A 10,457-nucleotide genomic window follows, 5' to 3' on the forward strand; every position below is an offset into this window, starting at 1 on the left:
GTGACACAGGAAACGCCAGGGTTAGCTCCTAGTCGCAGAGCAAGTCATTGGCAGAGTCAGATTTCATAAGCTGCAGCCCAGAGCCTTCTGACCTCAAAGTCTGTGAAGTTTCCTCTTTTCCGGTTCATGAAACAGATTTTTAGTTTATCCAGTTCAGTACTCTTGTCACAAGAACTATAAGTGGAAATGGCAGCATCTACAGAAATGACTCCCTGGGTTTTACCCTCCTAAGAAGTAATAGGAGTCACACTCTTTTAGGTCAGGGGAGCTGTACTTCCCCTCCCCGGTGATGTCGGGCCGTGGGAGTAACCTGATAGAGAAAAGGAGAATTCTAGTCCCAGGAGAGCCCCTTGCTAGCTTTGTGACTTTGGTGCCTCTTGTGACCTCCCAGGCATGGGTTTTTTTTTTATTTAAATGGGTAATATGAAGGAGACAGGCCTGTTTTTTAGGGTTACACAGGCCAGGTAAGAATTGCATGATCTTTTTTGACAGATAATTGAGGCTTGAGCCTGACAATTGCTTATGCATCTGCCCCAGGGTCTGGTTTATCACCTTCATCCACAAACCCAGGTCCTACCTAGGCTGATCTGCTCGGATGTCCATATTAGCTTGCCAAATTTGGGAGGCATCACTGGGGGGAAAATTAGAGTCAAATGAACTGGACATTATTTAAATCCTGGTTTCACCGTTGAGTAGATGTGTGACCTTGGGCAGATTATGGGGGTTTTTTTTGTTTTTTTTTTTTTTACATCTTTATTGGAGTATAATTGCTTTACAATGGTGTGTTAGTTTCTGCTGTATAACAAAGTGAATCAGTTATACATATACATATGTTCCCATATCTCTTCCCCAGATTATGTTTTAATCTCTTTGTACCTTATTTTCCTATTGGTTGATCATGTAAGGATTAGTTAGTACTCCTGGGATAGTTGTGCCGATCAGAGGTAATGCAGGTAAAATGCCTGGTGGTGGCATTAGTCGATAAATATCAATGTGGCAGGTCAGAAACCTGCTTCACCTGAGATGATGATGTTATGTTTTCCAAGTGTTCTCTCAGGACTTGTCAGAACCTCTTGAGTAGTCATGTCTTCAGGAGCTGGTGACACCTGGGCTGGTAGCATCATTAGTCCAGCAGGTGGTACTAAAATCCCAGGGGATGGAGTGATGCCTGAGGGTGGGGCGAGTGCAAGAAATTGCATAGGAAATTAGAACCGCTTTTGTGGAGGGGCCACATCCTTGGACTCTGATTCATTCAAACAAGTAATCCTAGGGTAGATTAAACAGAAACTTCTCCCTCCTTTTCTTGTGCTGAGATCCTTATGTGAAACGGGGGAGAGACCTGAGGTGATGGTGGCCTTCTCTGGGGATTTCTTAGGGTCAGTTCTCTTCACCCCCTGCCTTCCCTGGTGCCCCCGGGGCAGGTCCTGCCTTCTTTCCGTTCCACTGTCTTGTCATGTCACCCACTGCTTAGTCACTCTCAGCAAAAGTTGTTTCTACAAATTCACTCTCTGTCCACCTAGGACAAAATACATGCCTGGCATGTGCTTTGTGGGTAAGGGAGAGGGAGGGAGGGTTAGTTGGGAGCTGTGAGGCAAAAGAACATTCCTGGAGACTTGAGTGAGCGCTACGATTTCACCTGTCTGTGGGTTACATCCTCCTGGGCACATTCCAGGTTGACCCTCATGTGGGAGGGAGGTCTGCATCAAGTCTCATAGCCTTGGAAGGACTTCCTTCCTTCCCAGGGACCCCCTTGTATTTCTAGGGAATTGGTTTCCTCCCAGCAAAGCTTGCCTTTGCCTTCCCTCTCTATATGCATTTAATCAACCCTTGAATTAGGGACAGGGGAGACGAGAGGCGGGGGCCCTGAACTGCTGACCCCTCTTCTCTCCCGCCACGGCTCTCTGTGCCCAGTTTACACGGAGTTAGGGCTGCAGTGAGCCTTGGCATGGTCAGTGTGTTCTTTTACTAGAGTAACACGCCTCCTCAACGAATTTTTAAAGTGACTTGACAGCCATGGAGGAATTGTGTTTATTCTGGGTCCTTCTACATGTGGTTCTCAGCTTTGGCTGATGGGAAGCAGCATTAGCTGATTTGGAAGGGCTGAGTGGAGGCCAAGCAGGGAAGGGTAGACCTGTCGTTTCCTGCCCTTTACCCTGCAAGGCCCCTCTGAGAGGGCCTGTCTCAGCCCAGCAAATGTGCCAGGGCCAGAATGATGACAAGGAAGCTGGTTTTAAGTCCCTGGAGTGTCCGGTTTGTGCCAAGACCTTGTTCTGCCTTAGTTGTCGGCTTCGCCCCGTTTCCTGACTGAGGAGGAGGGCGTTTCAGTGCGGTGAACTGGCTGGCCCCGAGCTGTCCTTAGCTTAAGGAGGGGGCCCGTCTGTTTAAGGTAGTAATTCGATGGAAGGCTCTTGGGAGCGGAGGTGGGCGAAGCCTTCTGGTTTTGCGTGTTCCCAGCGTCTGGGCAACGTGCCGACCCACTGCCATCTCCTTTTCCAGGGTGGAAGCTGGAGGATGCCCCCTGCCTGTCTTCCTGTTTCTCCCTCTCCATCCTGTCTTTCCACGTGTCCGCCCTCCACCTCCTGCACTGCAGCCCCTCCCTGTCTTCCTAAGTGACCGCTTTGTGAGAAAGTTGCTATTATGGGCTCTGCTTTACAGTCAAGGAAAATGAACTCCAAAGATGTTAAGTAACTTGTCTAAGGCCACAGAGGTAGTAGTTAATGAGGTCAGGATTCAAACTGGGTCAGTTTTGCCCCCATCGCTGTAGCTGATGGGGCAAGAAGTGGCTTCGGGCTTCAGCGGTCGCAGGTGTGACTCACCTGCGTCCACTGCTTTCTCCCTGGTACGTTCCTGTCTCCCGTGACATGACAGGTGATGCTCTCGGGTCTGCAAGACACAAGAGAGCTGCAGGCCTGGGCCGAGGGCAGTGGCAGAGCGATGTGAAAGGGGAGTGTGTGTGTGTGTGTGTGTGTGTGTGTGTGTGTGTGTGTGTGTGTGTGTGTGTGTGTGTGTGTGTGTGTGTGTGTGTGTGTGTGTGTGTGTGTGTGTTCTGGGGAAGGACAGAGGTTCCCACAGTGCTGAAGCTGTCAGCAGTTGTGTGAAATGCACGTCTTGTGAAACAAACCCAGCATCAGGCATTTGCAGGGCTTTTGAGTCAAAGCTGCTTAATAAGTGCGGGCGTGTGTTTGCTTTTTTCCCTCCAGCTCTGACAACCTTTTGGTCTGGCTTCCTTTTCTCTTTGGACCTTATCTGGAGACGTGTGAAGAGCTGGAGGCCGCATGGGCTGTGTGTTTTGGTGAACTCGGCCCGGCCCGTTGGCCTGAGTGCCCAAGCTCTTGGAGGCCCGTGGGGCTGAGCCACGTGGCACCTGCTGGGGCTCCTACTTGGCCAAGTGTCCCTGGCAGAGCAGCGGCGGTGGCAGCTGGAGCAGGGCCCTGTGTCCAAATGCCTGAGAAGACCATTTCCTGGCTGGGCTGGGTGCACAGGCGGCAGGGTTTGTGAGGCAAATCCTGACGATTTAGGGACCAACCAACCGTTTTACTGCCAGGGCTCATGCGGGGGGAAAACTCCTTGTGATTTGAGGAGCTGGTAGAGAAGTCAATGGTGACAGCAGTATATTTGTTACCCGGGTTTCTGGAATGGGGTCTTCCTGACAGTTTTCTAGCCATCTGATCATGCAGACTTCATGCCAGCCTGGACCAAAACCACAGGCTCTCCCTGTTACCTGCCCTTCCCCACGTGCGTGCGTTCCTGTGCGCATGCCTGCGCGTAAACACAGAATTATTTACAGACGTGGCTTTCCAGAAATTCACTTACAAGTATTCCCTATGTTTGTTTAGAGTTTCATCCCACACTGAAACGATTACCTGAGAAATGACTGAGGGGAGCTGAGAGCCCATTGCAAATGACTGTAGATGGATTTGATACCCTTTCGGGGTAGGAGGGAAAGAGTTAATAGCCAAGATTGAAAACATTTGTAGGGAGGGGCTGGTTTTGATTATGGGACTCAAACTCACTTGCTGAGTTTGGGAGAAACTCAGGCCCAGGGAGGTTAGTGTACAGTGGCGGAACGAGGATTCTGGACGCTTTTCCGTGTTTTGATGAAAGACTGTATTAAAAGCAGTGTTCGTTGCAAGTCCCCGAATAACAGCACCCCCAGGAGGAAGAAGGTAGAAGATGATGAGTTTGGGTCCATCTGGGCAGCTTCACAGCTCCAGGCCATGGTTTCTTACACCATGGTTTTCTCATCTTTCACTAAGAGGTCTTCCCTTTGCAGACCTCTGTGCTTGAGGTGGCCAGGAGTGGCTGACCACAGGTGGGCCCTCTGCCCCACTTCTACGCCCTGTAGGGGCTCAAGTGTGGGTGGGAGCCGGGCAGGTGGAGGTGGCACATCAGCAGAGGGTTGCCGCCCTGAACACAGGTAAGTGTAAGGGCAGGGGATCAGGGTGGGCAAAGGAGAAGTCTCCGGGCAACCCGCACCCTTTTCCAGGAAGCCCCACCACCTCTCTGGGCCCGGTCCACTTCCTATTATGAGTTTGTCCTGCCTTTTTCTGGGGTTCTCAATGAAGTTTTATTTGGGTCAAATGTTGCTTGAAACCAGAAGACTATTGGCCTTTCCTGGAAAACCTCTTGCTTTGGAGAGCATAGCTGGATTTGACTGTAGCAAGATGTGAAAATGCAACTTGTTTTTCCCAAAGCGGCTGCTGACTGGCTCTCGGTCAAGTCTCTTAGGAATCCGGCTTGTGAATCATCCAGAGTCATTGTGAAGCCTGTGCGATCCTGGTCGGCCTCGTGAAAGGCGGACATGTATTGACTCATGCGCTCTTTTCTTGATTCTTGTTTTTCCTTCTCTTCTAGTATTAAGGGACATCAGCGAAAGAGGGAGGGACCTTGAGCAGATTTTATCTCAGTACATTACATTCGTCAAGCCTGCCTTTGAGGAATTCTGCTTGCCAGTGAGTTGTGTTCTTGTTTTTCATTGAATTTAGTCTTTAAAATGTAATCAAACAAATAAAGGTCTGTAAGTTGAGCTCCCTGGCTGGGATTTCACTCATTCCCTCCTCTATCCTCAAGTCCCAAGAAAGGGCAGCCTTTGGTGCTTTGTTTCCTGTCACTGTGTTCTCCAAGAGCTCTGTCCTGCCCCTCTTTTTCTGGGGTACCCCTTCAGGATCCTGCTGTCTGATTCCAGCAAGCTGTACACTTCTTGCTTGGTAGGCTCGTGGTGTGAGACCCTTTATCGAGGGTGCATCAGTATCGCAGGATAGACTCAGCCACTTGGGTCTTCAGAAGGTCTGTGATGGTTGGAGTACTGGTGTAGGAGGCCTCAGCTACAAGGTATTCCCTTCTGAATCTCTTCTGCCGCTACATCTGAGCTCCGTTTCGAGCTTGTCGTTGGTCCCCGTGTAAGTTCCGATTTGGGAGGTTCGCCATATTGGAACAGGCTTCTGTACTTCTGCCCTAGCACGGGCTCTGTCAGGCCTGCCCACGGCAGCTGGGAACTCTCTAGTGAGGTGGCTTTCAGAGAAGGAAGGGTGAGGACGGGGGAATTCTCAGCTTTTAGCGAATCAGCCCTCAGCCTAGGAAACACCCCAGCTTCTTCATGAAAGACCTGCGAACGTTGAGGGAAGACCTCAGGGACATGAGGTTTGGAGTGGTGGGGTTAAGTTCTGAGAGAAAGCGAGAGAGGTTGAGTCTTCGTCTTGTCTTGGGTGATGGCTTCAGGGAGATGGGAGGTGTAGAGTGTGGCCGAGTGTGGGGATTTCTCTGCTTCGCCTGATAATTAACTTCTTTTTCCTCCCATGGAAAAATATGATCCCAAACCGTCTTTCTTTCTTTTTTCATTTTTATTGGCGTATAATTGCCTTACAATGTTGTGTTAGTTTCTGCTGTACAATGAAGTGAATCAGCTATATGTGTACCTATATCCCCTCCCTCTTAGATCCCTGCCATCCCTCCCATCTAGGTCACCACCTAGAGCAGCCAGCTGAGCTCCCTGTGCTATGCAGCAACTTCCCGCTAGCTCTCTATTTTACACATGGTAGTGTATATATGTCAGTCCCAATCTCCCAATTCATCCGCCGAACCCCACCCCTGCCCATCCCCCCCACCCCGGGGGGCCTCTTTGTTTCTTTAAGTCTGTTAGTAGGTTTTGCATCAAAACAGACTTGACATTTGTTTCAGCCTGGAACCGGGCAGACTTTGAGTCAGCCTGAGTAACGCTGATGCCCTGTTCATTCCCCTGGAGAGGATTGGGTCACAGGATTAGGTTTCTGGGAAGAGGGCAGAAGTGGCTGTGGAGCTGTGAAATTCTATCCATCCATCTGAGGACCTCTCCTGCTCTTTTTAATTTAATAATAAGAATACAGGGCTTCCCTGGTGGCGCAGTGGTTGGGGGTCCGCCTGCCGATGCAGGGGACACGGGTTCTTGCCCCGGTCTGGGAAGACCCCACATGCCGCGGAGCGGCTGGGCCCGTGGGCCATGGCCGCTGAGCCTGCGCGTCCGGAGCCTGTGCTCCGCAACGGGAGAGGCCACAACAGTGAGAGGCCCGCGTACTGCGGAAAAAAAAAAAAAAAAAGAATACAAAGTAAACTGATTACTGAACATACATTAGAGTTTACTGCCAACTTCCTGCTGTTTAACTTATTTGTAATGGAGCTCCGAATTTTACGTAAATATTTTCTAGGTTGTTCTACCTGTTCCTCCTGTCCAGCCACTCAGCTCAGGGAAAAGCAGCTCATTCCCGCGTCAACCAGGAACTTGGGTCTGATAAATTGTTGGCCTGGTTCAAGCTGGGCATCAGTCGCAATTCGACAGTTGTAGCGTGGAAGCTGCAGAGTACAGATGCCCATGTCCTAAGGCATCGTTTATGTGGTCTCACCAGGACACAAGTTATTTGTAAAATGGTCCACAAAATATCAGTAAACTTTACAAACAAAAAGAGAGTCTGTGGGCTTTTTTTTCTCTTTTTTTTAAGGCTGTGTCATAACAGAGCCAGGGAAAGTGGTCATCAATGGCGATTACTTCTTTTTGGGTTTACCCTCATGCTAGATAAACTGTGTATAGAAATCCAAGGTGAATTGCTCCCCTTTAAGTTTGGTCTTACTAACTGATGGTTTTCCATCAGCGAAGAGGCAGTTATATATTTGGTTTCAAAGACCACGTTCTCTGTGCAGATTGTAAGCTGAAACAATGTTAACTGCTAATGAGAACTCAGGGAAAAGCCGATTTATTATAAATTAGATAACGTGGATAAAATGTATTCTGTTTAAAGCCACAAGCTGCTGCTCTCTGGGATTGGTAGAAGGCTGGCCCTTTCCCCACATTCCCTTAGAAGAGGGGCTTGGTCCAGCTTCTCTCTTTAATGCGTTGTAATGCATTTAACGCATTGTAAATATCTTTCTCCACAGACAAAGAAATACGCTGATGTGATCATTCCTAGAGGTGCAGATAATCTAGGTGAGTCCTCATGGAGTGCCATCCCGTGGGGCATAACTTCTACCCTTTGTCAGTTATACTTTGGAGTAGGATGTGGTAACCAGACAAGGCTCTATAGATGTGGTTGAGCCACTGGCTGCTGCTGTGAGCCAGAAAGGTATTTATACCTATGCATCTGGCCTCAGGGACAGGCCCCTGTGAATATGCATGTACATAAATGGGGACAGGCGTGAACTTGTGCTTCTCTGGCAACAATCAGAGGGCAATAGATTACCTTCTACTGTCATTCCCAGTGAGGATACCTGGCTGCCTTGTATCTGAGGCCATTTTTTAGCAAAAGTAGATTTCCTTCTTAATCTAATTTAGAATGACCTGCCACTAAGGTAGCCTTTCCTAAAGGGAAAGGGATTTCTACCACTAGTGCATTTATGCGTTAGCTTTGACTTGTCTAGAAAGTAGGACTATCCCTGGACTTAGGCATAGTGGGGCAGAGTTGAATTGTGAGAATACCCCGTCTTCTCATTCTCTTTATCATTTATTTCAATTTTCCTCTGTTTAAAAAGTAAAATTTTTGCCGAGCCTTTTGGGAGTTAGTCACAGCAGTGAAAATTTCACTGTATATTTCTTAAGGACAAGGCCATTTTCATTTACATTGCCACAGTGCGCTCATCACATCCAGGACAATTAACATTGACTTAATCTCCTTTAACTTTCCTCAGCGTTTCTTTGTTTTTTATGACACTGACATTTTTGAGGAGCACAGGCCCAGTGTTTTGTAGAATGGCACTCAGCTTGGGTTTGCTTTTGTGTCCTCACATTAGCTTAAGCTTATATAGTCTGGAGAACACCCTGGGGGAGGGGTGTCCTTGGGGCATCACCTCAGAGAGCACTTGATGTTTATCCCATTTGGGGTGATGTTAACATTGATCATTTGCTTGAATCATATGATTTCTTTCCAAGGCTAAGGAAAGAGAGTCCCATTTGACCTTTGGAGGAGAGGGCCTTCTGTAGGGTCCCTGTCCTTGGGATGGGGAGCTGCGTGGGATGGGGGCCCAGTGGAAGGGTCTCACAGCTAATGGATGGTGTCAGAGCGAAGGCCAGACCTCATGTCTACAGAATTTGGGTCAATTGCTTTCATCCAGTCCGTGCCTCTGATCGTGTTCTACGTTGTCCTACTCCGAGAATGCCCCTGCGGGGGTCATATTAGCCCTGATGGAGGCTTGGGGAGGTGGCGTGACCTGCTGGCAAGCAGCAGAGCCAGCTTCCTGGAACAGTTTTTAGCCTTTGGTTCCTGAGTGCCGTCCACCCAAACAGACACACAGCCCCACAGACGTGCTCCCACCCTCCCCGTGTCCCTAACACTTTTCTGGTCTCTGCCCCACAGTGGCCATCAACCTCATCGTGCAGCACATCCAGGACATCCTGAACGGAGGGCTCTCCAAACGGCAGACCAACGGCTATCTCAATGGCTATACCCCTTCACGCAAGAGGCAGGCCTCGGAGTCCAGCAGCCGGCCGCACTGACCCCCGTCTCCTCAGACCCTGGCCCCGATCTCCAAGGGACAGGAGGAGGGGACAGGAGGCACTGTGCATCTATACATATGGTTTCCTATGACATTGCTGTATTTAAGAAAACACCATGGAGATGAAATGCCTTTTTTTTTTTTTTTTTTTTTTTTGGTACTTCGGAGCAGCGAAATGAAACAGAACTTGACCCTGAGCTTAAATGACAAACTGTGCCAACTACTACTACTGGTGATGCCTAATTATGACTTCAACGTGTAACCAGTTATAAATACATACATATATATATATAGAAAAGGATCTATTTTTGTGTAAATGTACAAATACTGTACAGCTGTTTGCCGTAAGTATTCTGCAGGAGGGCCTGTACTTGAGTGTGTTTTGGGGGCTGGAGCTGGAGTTTCACCAAAGGGAAGTTGCCTGGTGGGTTCCAGGTGGGGCAGGCTCAGGCGTCTGGGAGGGAGGCTCACGGCTCGCGGCTCTCAGTGTCCATGGGTCTCGTTGGAAGTGGAGTCTGGAACTTTTGATCGCTTCCCCTGCCAGATGCCACCTTCCTGGTGCTGGAGCTTCAGGATAATGTTAATGAGAGATCCTCTTTTCTTTTTTTTTTCTTTTTTTTTTTTTTTTGAGTTGAAATTAGGCAAGACCTCAACTCAAAACTCAAACTCAGGGAAGGGGCCCACTGAGGGGAACGAGTCTTCTGCGTTTTCTTCTTGCCCCTGCCCACCTCTGGCTGCTCGGGTAGCTCCACACTTCCTTCCTTACTCACCCGCTTCTCAGTCTCTCGGAAAGCCAGAGCTGCCTCGCTCTCCTTCCCTGATGGGGATGTGACGGGGTCGCTTCCTGACTGAGTGGGGAAGGAGGGAGTGGGACTATGCCTGTCGCATCGTCTGAGATGCTGGTGCCTCCCAGGGAAGTCACCCATGAGATTCCTTGGGCTGTCCCCCAAGCTGTGGAGTGCACAGTGGACCCTTGCAGTCTGGGCTTCGGTTGAGGGCCTCTGCTGGCAGCCTGCCCCTCACAGGGTGGCAAGAGAGCTCTGCCGTGTAGGGAGCCTGTAGCTTTTGTTCCCCGAGGCGTGGGGATTTGCAGCGAGGTGAGGATAACGGGGACCGTCACTGGCAACATCACAGCCACATTGATTGACTTATTTACCACGCTGCCGCGTCATGTGGCAGCTGCCGGAAACGAGGGGTGGGGAAGGGGAGTGGCGTGTTTTTTTTGTTTGTTTTTGTCTTTTTGCAGTACGCGGGCCTCTCACTGTTGTGGCCTCTCCCGTTGCGGAGCACAGGCTCCAGACGCACAGGCTCAGCGGCCATGGCCCACGGGCCCAGGCGCTCCGCGGCATGTGGGATCTTCCCGGACCGGGGCACGAACCCGTGTCCCCCGCATTGCAGGCGGACTCTCAACCACTGCGCCACCAGGGAAGCCTGGGAGTGGCGTTTTTAAGTCACAAGTTGGAGTCTTGGGCTGAAAACATTTGGGGTGAAGAATTCCAGCT

The 10,457-nt window shown here is 49.8% G+C and overlaps 1 protein-coding gene across 1 annotated transcript in view; it reads left to right on the plus strand.

The window, feature by feature from the left end:
- UCK2 (uridine-cytidine kinase 2) overlaps window positions 1–9,963 on the plus strand; it is a 71,679-nt gene extending 61,716 nt beyond the window's left edge. Inside the window, exons 5-7 of the mRNA XM_060009180.1 lie at window positions 4,855–4,952; window positions 7,405–7,453; window positions 8,817–9,963. Coding sequence (XP_059865163.1) covers window positions 4,855–4,952; window positions 7,405–7,453; window positions 8,817–8,956 — 287 coding nt within the window. The 3' untranslated portion in view covers window positions 8,957–9,963. The remainder of the gene's footprint in view (window positions 1–4,854; window positions 4,953–7,404; window positions 7,454–8,816) is intronic.
- Window positions 9,964–10,457: the final 494 nt, after the last annotated feature.

The sequence above is a fragment of the Delphinus delphis genome, chromosome 1 (genome assembly GCF_949987515.2).
Source record: "Delphinus delphis chromosome 1, mDelDel1.2, whole genome shotgun sequence".
Classification (NCBI taxonomy): Eukaryota; Metazoa; Chordata; class Mammalia; order Artiodactyla; family Delphinidae; genus Delphinus; species Delphinus delphis.